The 16,399-nt window shown below is 35.6% G+C and overlaps 2 protein-coding genes across 8 annotated transcripts; both read left to right on the top strand.

Moving 5' to 3' along the window:
* The first annotated feature begins 74 nt into the window (after positions 1 to 74).
* On the top strand, positions 75 to 9,747 carry LOC11410143 (mitochondrial import receptor subunit TOM40-1). Of its 7 annotated transcripts, none has more exons than XM_039828789.1 (7): positions 75 to 377; positions 468 to 549; positions 629 to 731; positions 4,980 to 5,075; positions 5,419 to 5,469; positions 5,640 to 5,705; positions 9,679 to 9,747. In XM_039828789.1, the coding sequence occupies exons 1-7, from the start codon at positions 269 to 271 to the stop codon at positions 9,730 to 9,732; spliced, it is 561 nt and encodes a 186-aa protein (XP_039684723.1). In that variant the 5' UTR covers positions 75 to 268; the 3' UTR covers positions 9,733 to 9,747. The 7 variants fall into 7 exon arrangements, with proteins under 7 accessions (XP_039684723.1, XP_024628315.1, XP_024628316.1 ...); XM_024772547.2 differs by lacking the exon at positions 9,679 to 9,747 and adding an exon at positions 7,298 to 7,894; XM_024772548.2 differs by lacking the exon at positions 9,679 to 9,747 and adding an exon at positions 7,059 to 7,894.
* Positions 9,748 to 15,298: 5,551 nt separating this feature from the next.
* LOC11426501 (40S ribosomal protein S16) lies at positions 15,299 to 15,968 on the top strand. The gene has a single exon (XM_003630953.4). The coding sequence runs from the start codon at positions 15,394 to 15,396 to the stop codon at positions 15,814 to 15,816; it is 423 nt and encodes a 140-aa protein (XP_003631001.1). The 5' UTR covers positions 15,299 to 15,393; the 3' UTR covers positions 15,817 to 15,968.
* Positions 15,969 to 16,399: the final 431 nt, after the last annotated feature.

Below are 16,399 nucleotides of genomic sequence, written 5' to 3'. Positions count from 1 at the left end.
CAAAATACATCTATAAATAATCCAGATGTTCGACCAACGCCGGTGCTCAACATGAACACTACATATAGGCAAGCACTGCGCCAAAATGATTCTAGGACTGATGAAGCACTGCATATAGTTTTAAGTTTGAAATGATTACTTATTGCTGGCTGAAAAGGATAATTTATCTGTCACCTTCTCCTTTGTTATTCATAGTCTATTGTTGTTGTCCTTTTTATTCACCATAGCTTCTTATTTTCTTGCCTTTTTACAGCTAACAGTGGCGACTATGGTTCCGCCGATTCCCACCGCCGACGACAAGAAGGTTGATCAGAAAGTCGATCACTCTAACCTTCCTTGTCCCATTCCCTTCGAAGAACTTCATCGCGAAGCTATGAGTCTGTTCTCTTTTGAACTTATTTGATTCTAATTCCTCTTCATTTTCTATGATTTTACTGTACAATCTCAATTAATTTCTTTGTTTTCAGTGTCTTTGAAGCCTGAACTTTTTGAAGGCATGCGTTTTGATTTCACCAAAATTCTTAACCAGAAATTCTCTCTTAATCACAGGTACCTTACTTTCTCTTTCAGATTTTTCATTCTTGAACTTGAATCTTTGTTTGTAGGGTTTTATTTATTTGTAATTCAGTGTTTCGATGGGACCTACTGAGATTCCTTCTCAGTCTGCGGAGGTTATTAAAATTCCAACTGCTAACTATGAATTCGGCGCTAACTTCATCGATCATCCTAAGGTATACCTTCCTGATACGACCCAATTCGAGTAGGGATTACACTCCAGAATTTAGAGGGAGAAACTATAGAAAAGAGAAAGAAAATTCATTATATTTTTCATTGATTTTCATAATAAGGAATACAATGTTTATATAGACTTGTGCATACACATAGTAAGCTAACTACAACGGCTACGCAATAGCATTGCTTAGTAACTAACTAATAGAATATGCCTAAAAGATCCTTTCTAGATTAAGATGAGTCATACTACCTTCTAGAACTAGGGGAGTCACCACATTTATATTCCTTATTCTAGATATCCTATCATTACCAACCCCTTCAAGATCAACCTTGTCCTCAAGGTTGTACAATTTGCTCATGAAACCAATTTTTTTCCAGGATCCCATACCTTGAATGGTGACCAACTAGCTGATGCAGAGGTACTAAGATATCCACCGGGATCCCACTGTTGTTCTCTTCCACTCCTAAAAAACAATACAAATTGCGTTTGCACCATTTTAATCAACTCTGCCTTGGTGTCACCGTTGATTTTCTCAACATTCCCCAAATTTTTTTGTTGCTGCCCAATATTAAAATGACAAGAAATGGAAAGTTTTCTGAAATAATTTTGGCCAATGGCCTCAAAACTGATTTGACAGTCAACAACTCCAACCATGGCGCATACAATGTTGTGAAGCCAAGCCTTCAAAAGTTCAGTGGCATTGTTAGCAAAAGAAGCTTGTAACAAATCCCAATTTTCCATTCCATAATTCTCAGTTGACAACACAGCTAAATGGATTTCATAGCTGTCAATTTTAGTAACAACCAATGCATTGCCAAGACAATGTCCAACATCAATTGTGTGAATTGCATCAGCAAGATCTTTATGGTTATATGCAAAGCCTTGCAATCCCCCAAAAGCAAGATAAATAAGTCTTTCAAATTTCCAACTCTTTTCATGAGACCAGTAGCATACAAGTGGTGCATGCTTTATGTGATTACAAATCAACTTATCTAAACCAATGTACTCAACCATAAAATATTGCTTAGAATCAAGTGCAGCTATATGATCTCTAATGTTATCACTCTTGGGCCAAACACCAAATTCAATAGCACCATCACTAATATCTTCCAAAAGAACAAGAACACTAGACAATCCAGGTTGCCTTGAATAGACTTCTAAGAGAAAAGTATTGCATACACTAATCATATCATTACCAACCCCTCTAAAGGTGATCTTGTCCTCAAGATCAAAGTATAGCAATATATATGTCAACACATACTCAACAGTAGCATTTCTACTCATGACAGCCATTAAATCAAGTCCTAAATTCACAAATTTCTCATAGAAAATTAGCACAATGTTACCACACCATAGCTTATCCGGGAAAGACAACAATTCTTCACAAATACTATTATTTCCACACATCAAAGATTGAAAAGGAGCAAGTGAGTGACTTTTACAGGAAAACTCAACAAAACTTTTAGAGATTCTCCCATAAGTAATCAAAGCAAAATAAGTTCTCTTGGGAATTCCAAACCAAACTGTAATCATCCAGCAAGGAAAAGCAATGGAAAATTTGGCTTCGTTGTGAATCAATCCCCATTTAAATTTTAGAACCCAACAATTAAGAACATATAAAAATGTGGCAGTAATTGGGTTAAAAACCAAGGAGAATAACATACTCTGATTCTGGAAGTGATAAAACACATTGTGAAATATTGCATAGTCGAATAACAAGTAGATAGATGCAGTACTCATAATCCTCATGAATAATGGTCACAATCTTCACTTTAGCACACTCAAACTCACGCTTGCATTTAAAGGTTGGAAAAACCTCAGGATAATTGTCACACCAAACTACTGATCGTGTCTCTAAACCTTTGTAAATCTTCCACCAAATTGAATAATGAAACGATTTTCTACCATAAGATTTATGGAAAAACCTGAACTGAACCCAATCAACACTCACTTCGTTGAGTTCAATGTGATGGCTGTAATGCGGCGGTTTTGCTGGCGGACGATGTGGCAGATTGAACATGGGCGGGAGCTCTTTCTTCTCAACATAAGCACTTGAGTTCCGCAGTTTGAGTCGTATCGCCGGAATGTCGCTTTTGTCTGGCGGTTTCGGTGGGGGGATCGCTTTCAATGATAGTTTGACAGGGTAGTCAAGATCCCCATGCTTAGTCATCAACGAAAACCCCTTCATCTCTGTTGAAGACTTTCGAATGGTGGAGATGGAAAGATACAACGTGCTTTGGGGATTCGAATATCCTCCTTCCTCAATTAACGACTGTGCTTTGGTAGTCAGTTGAAGATTCAACGTTGGAGGGTCAAAATAGGGAAGAGAAAAGGAGATATGTATTGGGAATTTTGTGTCGGCTGTGGCTAAACTTTGATCTGGTGGTTTTGGTGGTAAAGACGGTGTCGGAGGTGTGAGTGGCAACAGAGCTATAAGCGGATCTGGTGGTTTTGGTGGTAGGGACGACGCCGGAGGTAAAACAGAGAATGGCGATGTTGGTGGATGAGTTAGGAGCAGTTCCAGTGCTTGCGGGGGTGATATTTGTGACCTAAAAAAATCGTACAGCGGTTTGGTACGTGGAGCTGGCTGCGGTTGTAAGAAACATGAATAATGGTTGGTGGCGTCGTCGGGAAGAAAAACGAAGGAATTTGAATCAACGTCAAAATCTGAATCCCTGTCGGAATCTGTAGCAGCACAAGGGTCCGGCGGTTTCGGCAGCGGCGAAGGTGGACTGAGAGATCGATTGCAGAATTTGTTGTTTTCCATCACGATGTTGACACTTCTTTGCTGTATTTGACCAATGGAGGTTGTGATTTCCAGTTGTACAAGAGGCACTTCTAATTTTAGAGGAAAATCCAGATCATGTTCTCCGGCATCGGTAGTGACGGAATCAACCAAATCGGAAGTGATGGGAGGCTTCTCAACAAGCTTGGAGCATGGTGAGGGGTTTAGATTGTTCGCACCTGCGATGTCAGTTACGAGCTTCACTGCCGACTGTGATAATTCACAAGCTTCCTCTGTTTCCTCCTCTAACACCGGTAAGAGATGACGCCATTCATGCTTGAAACGCCACAAAAGAGCAGTGGTAAAAGTGTCCCAATTGGATCGTGAGTGACGGTGAGACCACCATAGCCACCATTTGAGAGCTTCACCGCGCATGGCCAGTGCAGCCACCATCATCTTTGCCATCTCGGATTTTCCGGTTGCCCTGAAATAACTTTCAGTAGAGAGGATCCACCAGTAGGCATCTTCATCTCCGTCGAATAGAGAAAGCTCCATCTTAGCGGGAATGAGATCGAGAATGAAAGCACCAAATGATACGACCCAATTCGAGTAGGGATCACACTCCAGAATTTAGAGGGAGAAACTATAGAAAAGAGAAAAAAAATTCATTATATTTTTCATTGATTTTCATAATAAGGCATACAATGTTTATATAGACTTGTGCATACACATAGTAAGCTAACTACAACGGCTACACAATAGCATTGCTTAGTAACTAACTAATAGAATATGTCTAAAAATCCTTTCTAGATTAAGATGAGTCAAACTACCTTCTAGAACTAGGGGAGTCACCACATTTATATTCCTTATTCTAGATATCCTATCACTTCCTTTTCATCTTTTTTTAAGTTTTTAGTTTTAATCTACGAAGCACAGCCCTGACACTGATACAAATAATACTTTAAGAAAATGGCATAATTGATATGTACTCCCTCCGTCTCACAATTATTGTCTCTCTAGCATTTTTTCTTTTTCTCAAAATAATTGTCACTTTACAATACCAATGCAGCATATTAGTTTTTTCCACTATTATACCCTCATTTATTGAATTTCATCCAACTTAACTACTCCACTAACTACAATTAATAAGGGTGTTTTAGTAAATGCTACTAATTTTACCATTGAAATCAACACAATTAATCATTTCCTCAAACCTTAAACGACTAATATTGTGAGACGGAGGGAGTAATTATATGTGTCCTTGACATTGACGTCAGTCACTAAAAATGACTTTGAGATCAGTGACACCAAATACATCTCAATCAGAAATGTCAGCAGTACATAGGATTCTGACATGTATACCAGTAATATTTTAAGAAAATGACTTTATGGAACTAATTTCTTTGGCGTCGAAGACTGACACTCCTCAGACACCTCACAAGCCTTCAACCATAAGTGTTGATGTTGTGGAGGTTTTAATACTATAATAATGCATTCTTTGACCATGTTGATGTTTTGCAGCTGTTGCTTTTGGGGAGAGCTATGACTGATGGAAGGGTAACTGCAAGAGTCAAGTATGATGTGTTTGACAATCTCACTTTGAAAGCCAATGCTCAGGTGGGTGTATATGCTTGTTTCAATTCTGAGCAATATAGCTTATGATTTTCTGCTGTTTGCCTGTTTCTACTTCCTTGATTAGTTACCAATGTATCTTTTAGATTTTATTTGATAGTGTTATGAGAGTATGGTACTGTTTTCTTGTGTCTAGTTTTAAGTTTGAAATGATATTACTTATTGCTGGCTGAAAAGGATAATTTATCTGCCATGGAATGATCACTCAATTTATTTGCAGAGTATTTGTTTTATGACATCAACTTACCCCTTCCCCTTTGTTATTTGTAGTCTTTTGTTGTTGTCCTTTTTATTCACCATAACTTCATATTTTCTTGCCTTTTTACAGCTAACAAGTGAGCCACATATGTCGCAAGGGATGATCAACTTTGATTACAAGGTCAACTATTTTTCCTTTTCTGATTATTTCATTTGTTGCCCTCATCTTCTAGTTGACATATATTGTTTTTGTAGTTTCTTAGTGGAGCATTATCTGATTATGCATGCATATTGTCATCATGTACTTTCATGTACTTTCCCTGTTTTATAGTTCAATATTGTATTTTTCAGGGAAAGGATTACAGAACACAGTTTCAAATGGGGAATGGAGCCTTGCTAGGGGCAAGTTATATTCAGGTAATGGATCTGCATGCAGTGTGCCACATTTCTTTTTTCTTCTTCTTTAATGATTGTAGGGGCGAAAAATTTATTTAACGCTTTATTAATTATTATAACATAATTTACATCCACAATTGTTTGGACAGTACTTTTGTGACATTGGCCAACCAGTGTACCATGCGTCATCCTTTATTTAAAAAAATAGTAACAAAAAACAAAAAGTCACTGTAAAAGAGTGAAGAAAACCATTTACCTTGTGACAATGTAGTTGATCAATGTCACATAATGTCACTCAATTTCAAGTAGTTTGAGCTCATTTAATAATGATTTACCCATTTTCCTTTTTTGTTTTATTTTGTTTTGAAGAGGTCCCTTTTCCTTTTATTTAATCAAGTATAATATTTCACTATAAAGTTTCATCAACACACTACCAGCTTCTAAAATTTGTAGCAAAATAGAAGAAATGTCAACAATCGTTTTATTTATTCTTTTTTTTTAGTAACATTTTAATCATTCTATGTTCACAATGAATTTTCTGAGACGTTTGCTTATAATTTCTTCCTGTGGTAAAATTCCACACTTAGAAATATCAAAACAAAATTCCGCACTTAGAATTTGATACCCAAAGAACTAGGTGAAACAACAAATGAAATAATAAAAAAAAACAAAGAAATTCAAAGAATACAATAAAAGGTGAAATCCATTATAGACCCCAGGGATACAAAGGATTGTGATCAAATCTCCCATTGTAACTGGATTCATAACTTTGCTGAGAGAAAGGATTATAAGCAGCAGATTTGTATGTTGAAATTTTCCACATGCCATCAAAGCTGTGATCATTGTCCATTAATCCTTGTTGACAGCCATTAGAATTGATCAAGTCACTATGAATCTGATCGTAACTATGGCAAAAACTAACAGAAGATTCCAACACTGTCTCCCAACTAACATCATCATATTCTCCTTCTAGATCAATCAAAGGCTTCTCCACTTCAATACCTTTCATCATTTGTTGTTGTCTTCCATCTTCTTCGGTAAAAACAGAACTAGATTCCTGGTCAGACAACGATGATGAACACGACTCTGTCAACTGCCACATACCACTCAAAAAACTTTCCAAAGCTTTGATTTGTATATGTGGAATTGGTTCTAACAAAGGATATTCATAGTAACCACACAACCCTTTTGCTTTACACCATTCATAGAACTCACAAAGCTTATTTGTTTGCACGGATGCTTTCTTGTATATATTAAAAGCAGCTATGCTGTTCCTATAAGACATTTCAAAAAGATTCTCCATTACAGCAACAATTTCTCTTCTGAACATTGTGTAACAAATGAAACTGTCGCGAATTATGTGTTTCATTGCAGACTGAACAATGAAACTTTTTGTTGCAACTCCTATAGGATAACAATCTATCACCCTATCAATAATACTCTGCAATTGTGGCAAAATTTCAAGTGTCTCACCCATTTCTTTCATCTTCTCTTGAAAAGTTACATTTTTTTCTTCCAAGTGTTGTTGGTTTTCAAGTTTCGTGTTATCCAAGGCAACACAGTTAAGAGCTTCATCAAGTAAGTGTGCATAAGAAGTTACAAATTTGGTGTAGGAAATGGAACATGTTGATGAAGAAGTAGCATCCTTGAAATGACAAGGGTAGAGAGAGATCAAACCATTGGAACGGGTCCATAATAGTTCGGTCCACAAAGGAGAGTTTCCTTGAACGGAACGAAGTAAACGGTGGAGAAGAATCAATGACTTGAGTGCTACCCTCCAACTGCGAGTAGTTCCGAATCGACGAGTGAAGCTGATTGTGAAAGAATGACATGAAGATGGAGATAATGAGAAGAGTTTCAAGAGGTGTTGTATGTATTTTTCATGAACTGGTAAATCATCAGGGGATGTTGCTTTTATGATGATGAGATTCATATCAGAAAAACCTGCAGCTGAAGCAATCTTTGCATAGCTTATACAACTTTGCTCTTTGAGGGAAGTGCAAACCTTTTGGAACCTCCTCTTCATGATTCTTAGTTTCTTTTTTTCCCTCTTGATGAGAAATTAAGAGGGAGAGAACAAGATTTAGCGAGTCTTGTTTGTATGAGAAACTATAACCTTAATAATGAAGCAGGTGGTGAATTGTTTATTGTAATTTGTCACTATATATACATGCCAAAGTAGTAAATGATGTTTTTTTAGTCTTTGGTTTTGTCGAGGCTACAACTACTATGAAAAAAGTTTGTAATTCAAATAAGCTGCAAAAAAACTATTGCATATTGAAAGAGACAGATCTTAAAGGAAAAACTAGAGAGCCTGCAAAACCCTGTAGCCTTAAGGTGTGGGTTTAATAATGTTGGAATTTTGTGGATCCTAATGGAAAAATGTGCAGTAAAAAAAATGAATTAGATTGTAGAAGACAAATTTTTGGTCTCTTAGCCAGCATATGGTTATTGTTATTGATGCATAGTGTAACTAAGGAAAATTCACCAGCTGACAGCTGTTAGTAATTAACTAAACTATTGACTTTACTGCATATTAAACTAAATCGAATGTTCCATTAACAACATAAACGTTACCAAGCTGTTTGTAAGAACATGTATACTTGTTTGCATAATTAGATAGATAAGCTCGTGTTTGGATATCGTGTTACCAAGATTATAAAAAAAAAAATTAGATTGTTACCAAACACATGTTGAAGAAAACTCTTCACTTGATGTTCATCTTCCAACACCTCTCTAAAAAGCATAATTAGAATCATTTAAACGCCCTCTAGCGTTGCAAGACAATCACCACAAAGAACCAAATCTTTAGCACTGGTTGTTGGTTCTGCGGAATAAAGAAGACAAAATTATGAAATAAAATATAGCATCAAAATAAGTATATGCCTCAAGTAACAAATACAAATGTTGTACCAAACGTATGTCATCAGACTAATTTCCTTCAATATGTGGCTTTTCTTTCTGTTCATTACATTCAAAACAAATACTCCTTTTTATATTCGTAATGGACTTTTGTCAATTGTTTTTCTTCTTTCATTTATTCACTTAGTCATCTATTAGATCCACCTTTGCCATTTCATGTATTTTCAAACTCAGATGAAGAACAACTAATTAATATCATTTGTCATTCACTAGAGGTTGAATAACTCAACTGATTTAAATTAAAGAAAATAGTTATTTGTCCTGGGTTTAAACTCAGACGAAGAAAAAAAAACTAAAACAACAACTAATTAATAACATTTTTCATTCAAAAAGAGTCTATTCTAATACTCTTACCAAATACACTTTTATACTCATCCCTTAATACATGGCACTCACATATGATTGCATCCCTAACAACAATATACAATTTTATTCATCAATGCATTTCTATTTGGACCGTCATAATATTCCTGGAGGCCCCAGGAACCTTGAGAAGGATCCTTAGACCTCACCAAAGGGCTAGACACCCTCCAAAGGGACCTTAGAGGTCCAATGCGCATCCTCATAAGGACGCCCGCCTTCAACTACTTCTAGAAGCGGCCTAAAAATACTAAGTTACCCCTTGTTGTTTATCAACTAAGCAACCCGCAAAGCAAAGCCCGTGATATGGCTATAAATAGAACCCTTGGAAGCAATCTCAAGGCATCTGATAATCAGTGTAAACCCTGAAAATACAGAGAAAACCCAAGTTTTCCTTACTGTACTTTTTTGACAAGTACACTATTAGATAAATGCCTTCATATATATATATATATATATATATATATATATATATATATATATATGTGTGTGTGTGTGTGTGTGTGATGTATCAAATGAAATAAATAGATATAAAGAGAGATGGAATGAATAAACTTCAAGCATTAGATTTAAATAAGTGGCTCAGATTAAAAGTTCTATTTTACCTAGTTAGTCACATACTATTCTAACTTGTTGAGCTTCATCTTCCCTACTTTAAAAAAATAACACTTTCAACTTCTCTATCTACGCTGCTTGCTTTGATTTTCTTCAGATAGATCTCAATCCTAACCAACAAGAATTGAATGATATACGTATCACAATCTAAATACTCTACGCTGTTTCTCAATGAATATAAAAACAAAGACATTATTTGTTGGATGGCTCAAACACAAAGTCAAATGTACCTAGACCCACATCTCAATCGTGTCCAGTGGTACCGAGGTTGGATGATCAACTTTGATTACAACTTACAAGGTCAGTTATTTTCCTTTTATGATTATTTCATTCGTTGCCCTCATCTTCTAGTTGGCATATATTGTTTTTGTAGTTTCTTAGTGAGCATTATCTGATTATGCATGCATATTGTCATCATGTACTTTCCTTGTTTTATTTCAACAATAAATACTTTTTGCCCGGTCAAGGGATATGAAGTATTGGTCACATATAGGGTTGGGAATAGACCAGGCCGGCCTATAGGGGTCTACAGCTTGGCCTGTTTTAGCCTGGACTGTTTAGTAGATAGGTCTAGGCTTCGGCTTTTTAGAAAGTCTGTTTAGTTAAATAGGCAAAGTTTAGGCTTCAAAAAAAGACTGTTAAGCCTAATAGGCCGGCCTATTAATACTTATTTATTAAAAAATATTTTTTTTATATTAAAATAATTGCATATATTAAAAATATAAACATCTTTTTCTCTATCTATTAGTCCCTTAATAGGCTTTGTTGTTATAGGCTTTTATGTAGGCTTTAATCTAATTGAAATTTATTTGTAGTGAAATAGGCTTTTAAATAGGCTTTTAAGTAGGCTTTAAGACATGTTTAACCTATTTAGTAGGCCAAATGAACTATTTGATGGCCTTAATGTGAAGTAGGCCTGTAAGTAGGCTTTCAGGTCAGTCCAGGCTTTTAAATAGGCCAGGCTCAGGCTTGTGATTTATTTCGTAGGCCAGGCTCAGGCCTATCAAAGCCTGGCCTGGCCTGGCCTATTCCCACCCCTAGTCACATATAAGCTGATAATTCTTCATATATCTTCGTATATCTTGTGGCAGTTATTTGATACAATTGAAAGTAACAAATATTTGTACATATAATTTTAATCAAACTCTAAATTTTATATAAAATATTTTTCACAATTTACGTGCGTTAACGAAATAAAAAGAGCGAAAAAAATGTGCGCACGAGTGCTCAATATTTTTTTTGGGCTTATGCCCAAGTAAGTATTACTAATTTATAAAAGGGGTTAAAATGGTCTACAGTCATAGCTCAACCAGCAAAAAATGACAATTGTTAAATCAAATGTGTCTAGGGTTCGAACCTGGTTCTCTTTGTTTGTGTGTGACTTTATATGATTATTTAAAACGGTTGGTCATCTCCCTAGTCAAAATCTCACAATCAATTCAAAGTACACTTACCTCGGACAAACATGTTTTGTGTCGGTATGTTGAAAGGGTGTGAAACTAACGAAGAGAAATGAAGGCTCTTGCAATTGTTGTTGCGGATTTGGGTGATACAATTGATAATGTGAGTTATGTGTAAGTGAATCCCTTAAAGGATGCAATGACTAATGAGGTTTTTGAGATGAAATGTCCAACCAAAAGTGATGGTCATCTTATAAGGGTTTTGATTAGATTATACGACAAAGGTGTTGAGGTTTACTTCAATAGGGATGATGAAATCCAAACCTTTGATAGGGTCTGCACCTTCTTGGTCGGTTCATTTGTTGGTCGAGTTGAAGAGTTCATTCATGCACAGGTATGTGATTAGCATCATCTTGTGTTTTCCTTAATAAATCAAAGGTAGTTAAGTTGAATATGGTGAAAGGACCAATTTCAATTCCAGAAGTTCATATTTAGAGTTAAATGACTGACTTGGATGAGATTACCTCTGATATGAGGCGATCTATATGTTAATAAAAATCTTGTGTTTTTCTATTCATTGATATGTTGCAGATGATTGTTAGTTTATTTGGTGTTGAGATCATATAAACTATTGGGTTGCTTAAAAAAGATTTTTCTCTTCATATCATTCAATTCCATTGTTGAGATCATCTAAGCTATTTGGTTTTGTCTATTCACCGTACTTGAAATTGAAGACACACCCTCGTAATATATATAAGAAATTGAACCATTCATGCAAGGATGAACCCATAAGTCTTAAGTAGTGAAGGCAGTTGTACTTGCAAAAGGTACAATAGGTGATTCTAGGGTTCAGAATTGTATATTAGGGTTTAGACTGATTATTGGATATCTGAGAATGATCTCTAGAGTGGTATTTATAGCCTGCTGTGGGTTTGGATTACTGTTGCTTGGGCTCCAAGCAACAGGGGTACTTTGGTATTTTTAGGCGGCTTCCAGAAGCTTCCGAGGTTAAGATGGGCGATATCCTTTAGAAGGTCACGTCCACACCCAATAACCTTTCTGAACGACCCCTGGCCCTTCCGGAGAGCGTTTAAGTCCTTCTAGAAGGCTTCCGAGCCTTGAGGAATATTATGACAGTCCACAGCCCCCCAAGCACAAGTCTTGGTACAAGGCGTGGTGCTTTTTATCTTATGAGGTCTTTTGGATACACCACCCTCTTGGGCGGGGTATTTCTGATTCTGACACTTTTTCCATCTAACGGTCCACATTTCATGACCTTTACTCTACCGGTGTCGTGTCGTCATCTCACGCGATTTTCCACATGTGTCTTCGATCAGCTAAATTTATGCGTCTTCCCGAGGAATTGTTGTCTCGTTTTTTCCCTTTTTAAAGAGGCGTAAAACCTATTCCACTTCATTTCACATTTCGTCGCTTCCGATCCATCCTCTTGCTTACTTTCCGCCTTTGATCGTTCGCGCATCTTCGGGTATTCTTCTCGTTCTTTTTCTTTTCTTTTTTGTATATCCATGGTAGTGATAGGGAGTGTGATGAGAAAGGGAGAGAATTACCCCCCTCGAATCCTTTAGATAGACAGAGGTTGAGATTAGAGTGTTTAAAACATGCCACTCGAAAAGGTGGTTTAATCGATTGGGAGGCGTATGACTCTAGTTATTTTGGTCATATGACTTTCTCCGACATATCTAGCGAGAGTGACTGTAGTGAATCTGATGATAGTGACTGTATTTTGCTATATTCAACCTCAGGGGATAATTTTGGAGATTCACTACAGCCACTCTGATTATAATAGATTAAAATATATATTATGCAGTTCAAATTGAACTTATATACTTGATATATTGAGAAGTAGTGTTCTATCAGTTTTATTCACCCAATCAAATATATTCGTTGGCGTTTCTGGTGCAATAATGGGCTTATTAAGAGGAATGATCTATGAGCTCATTGCTTCAGGTTAATATTATTATGTTATTTATATTTATTTATGCCACAAAATATTCGGTGAATAAGTATATATATGATTACAAATTTGTTGTTATGTTTTGCAGTTTGCTAAGTTATTGGTTTTTACAATCTCCATAATGTTCAATCTATCAATTGGAATGGTTCCAGTTTTCAATTTAACAATTGGAATTGTTCCAATAGTGAACAACTTTGGTCTCATTGGAGGACTTATACCGGGGTTTCTTCTTGGCTTTGTCTTACTGTGCAAGAAAGATCCTTTTGTCCTTCCTGACCAAAAACTCCATAAGCGGTGCCTTCCTATCATCTGTTTCATCCTCCTAAGCACCGGGTAACTTCTATTGCCTCCTTTTTGTTGTTGCATTGCATTGTTTGTTATACTTAGGTCATGAAAGTTTGCTTATTTACAGATTGATAGGTGGACTGGTGTCCTTACTAAAGGGAGTGAACATGAATGATCACTGCTCCTAATGCCACTATTTAATTTGTATCCTTACTACAAAAAGGAGCTGCAGTAAACATGGACTCTCTTGTGATGTGAGTATGCACCTTCACTGATACATAAAAGTTGTAATGTAATGTTTCAAGGGTGGCATTTAACTTGGGAAAGGAGACTTCTTTCCCACCATAGGAAAATCTTTTTTTTACCATTAAATTGAGTAGTACCACCATTGTTATTATAGTCTATCCACACTATATTTTCTTCACATCATCTCTAACCTTAACAACAACACACTCTCTCTCCTTTGAAAATCAAAACAAAACAACATGAAAATCCAAAAAATCTTCATAATCATAAATCTTCATCTTCATCTTCTTCTCTCCTTTTTTTTTTAGGGAATCATCTTCTTCCCTCTTCTTCTTCTTCATTTTCATCATAATCTTCATACACATTCATCTATCTTCATCTTAAAAACCAGAAAATTTTCAATTCAATTCATCAATCAACAACAAAAGAAACAAAATTCTTAAAAAGATTAAAAACATAAAAACAGATTGAACCCCAACATCAAAAAGTGAAAAAGTATCACTTCGACCTTCTTAAACCCAAATTCCTTCTCTACCCAGCAACAAATTCTAAGAAACAATCAAGATCAAAAGCAAAAACCACACAACACAGGAACAAAAATACCCTTTTGCGTTTCTTCCACATTGAATTCATCAAATAACAAAACAAACAAAACCCATTGGAAAAATAAACAACTTGATTATAAACTAAGAATAAATAATGAAAGAAAACAAAAGGGTTTAAACTTTGAAGGTGCTAGAAAAATGAAAAAATTGAAAGTCATTGCTAGATCGTAACACTAAACAAAATCACAGTTTCAATCAAAGCTTGGAAAAATCCAAAAATCACCGTCGTGAGGAACAATTATGATCCAACAAAATGGTGGAATTTTGAAGACCCCACCAACAATTCTGATTCACTATGCAAGTGGATGAGAGAGGCATGTGAGAGAAAGTGATTGGGGAAGATAGTAAGATAAAAATCTAGTGTTGAGAGACTATTGTAATAGTGTGTTCTTTGTATGATCCAATGATTAAAAAAGACTTTCCCATGATGGGAAAGAAGTCTCCTTTCCCAAGTTAAATGCCACCTGTGCCAGGTATTCCATATCGGAAACCAACTTAGAGTTAGATGCTTGACCAATGGGAAAAAAATGCCATTTCTCCTATGACAAACGGTAACCATTATGAGCTAAATGAAGAGATATGTTTCAAACTCCGTGGTTTATAATAGATATGATCAAAATAAGGTACGTGAATAGTGAACATTGTAAAATTGCGACATGATAAACTAGTTGTTATCATATAAGCATGTTATTAAATATGTAATGTTTTTTAAAAATTAAGTGTTGAACTATCTTATAAATATGAAATATCATTGAAAAATATGTTCTAGTAATATTTATTTGTAGCATAAATGATAATTAAGACTTATAAAAAAAAATGTTTCCTTAAAAAAACAGACTTATAAAAAAAATGTTGGTATCAAACGTGTCTTTTTTTAACTAATGAACTTGTAGGATATAAACTATCACTATAAATTTATTACGCATATATTAAACACATCCTAAATCATCAAGATAACTTGATTGGTCCTCTAAAAAAATATATCTTGAGTCGTCAAAAATCTAATTGGTGTGAGTTAGAAAAAGAAATATAACCTTCCTCTAAAAAAATTGTAGATCCTTCAAAAAAAAAAATATAATTTTCCTCTAAGAAAAAACATTTTAATTTTATTTTAATGAAATAAATAAATCAGTTTTATAAATATTTGGAGTTGGAGGGGCATTTTAGTATTTTGCAAAAACCCTATCGGAGGTCCTATATAAACTGAAAACAGAGGTATTCTCTGAAACCCTAGAAATCAAAACCTGTGTGCTTCAGCTGCTGGTGTTGGTTACGGCGGAGAGAGAAAGAAGCTCAGCAAAATGGAACAGGTGCAATGCTTTGGCCGGAAGAAGAACGCCGTTGCAGTTACCCACTGCAAGAGAGGTCGCGGTCTCATCAAGATTAATGGCTGTCCAATCGAACTGGTGGAGCCTGAGATTCTTCGTTTCAAGGCATACGAACCAATCCTCCTTCTCGGCAGACACCGTTTCGCCGGAGTTGATATGAGGATCCGTGTGAAGGGTGGAGGTCACACTTCTCAGATCTATGCCATTCGTCAGAGTATTGCCAAGGCTTTGGTTGCTTACTATCAGAAATATGTTGATGAACAAAGTAAGAAGGAGATTAAGGATATTCTTGTTCGTTATGATCGTACTCTTCTTGTTGCTGATCCTAGACGCTGTGAGCCTAAGAAGTTTGGTGGTCGTGGTGCTCGTGCTAGGTTCCAGAAATCTTATCGTTAGATTTTTTTTTATCTTTTCTTTCTGTTATTGGATTTGATATTTTCATGTTATTCGGTACTCTTGCTATGCACTTGTTTCAATTCAGTTTTGGTGGATTTTCAGTGGAATTATAAAAGATTTTGGTTAATTCAATTTGTGTGCTTTTTAATTTATATTTATATATACATTTTGATTTGAATATGCTTCTGTGTTATATGTTTGTATTGGTTGTTCTGCAATTGCCACCAAGTTTCGAATGTTAACAGTAACTATAAGTTGGGATACTTGCTACCGTAGTTGTTACAGTTTCGGATTGAATGGAGTGAGTATTTGGTTTGAATTATTTTAGTCTATAGGTGTAAGGTTGTTACCCTAGTATGTTAAAGAAGTAGCAAATTAGGTGTGGCGTTAAACTATGTTTGGTGGATTTTCAGTGGAATTATAAAAGATTTTAGTTAATTTGATCTGTGCGGATGTTTTTACTTTATATTTATATATTTACATTTTGATTTGAATATGTTTCTGTGTTAAATGTTTGAATTGGTTGTTCTGTTTGGATTCGATTTGTGTGGTTCGAAGGTTGTTAGTAACTTAGTATCACCAT

This window comes from Medicago truncatula, chromosome 8 (assembly GCF_003473485.1).
Source record: "Medicago truncatula cultivar Jemalong A17 chromosome 8, MtrunA17r5.0-ANR, whole genome shotgun sequence".
NCBI classification, from domain to species: Eukaryota; Viridiplantae; Streptophyta; class Magnoliopsida; order Fabales; family Fabaceae; genus Medicago; species Medicago truncatula.
This window is presented reverse-complemented; position numbering and strand designations above follow the sequence as displayed.

Bases quoted from the DNA above. Each gene is read 5' to 3' on its own strand.
- LOC11426501 (XM_003630953.4), top strand. From the start codon at position 15,394: ATGGAACAGGTGCAATGCTTTGGCCGGAAGAAGAACGCCGTTGCAGTT.
- LOC11410143 (XM_024772546.2), top strand. From the start codon at position 269: ATGGTTCCGCCGATTCCCACCGCCGACGACAAGAAGGTTGATCAGAAA. The intron at 732-4,979 runs GTATACCTTCCT...GATGTTTTGCAG, and splicing joins ACTTCATCGATCATCCTAAG to CTGTTGCTTTTGGGGAGAGC. The intron at 5,076-5,418 runs GTGGGTGTATAT...GCCTTTTTACAG, and splicing joins CTTTGAAAGCCAATGCTCAG to CTAACAAGTGAGCCACATAT.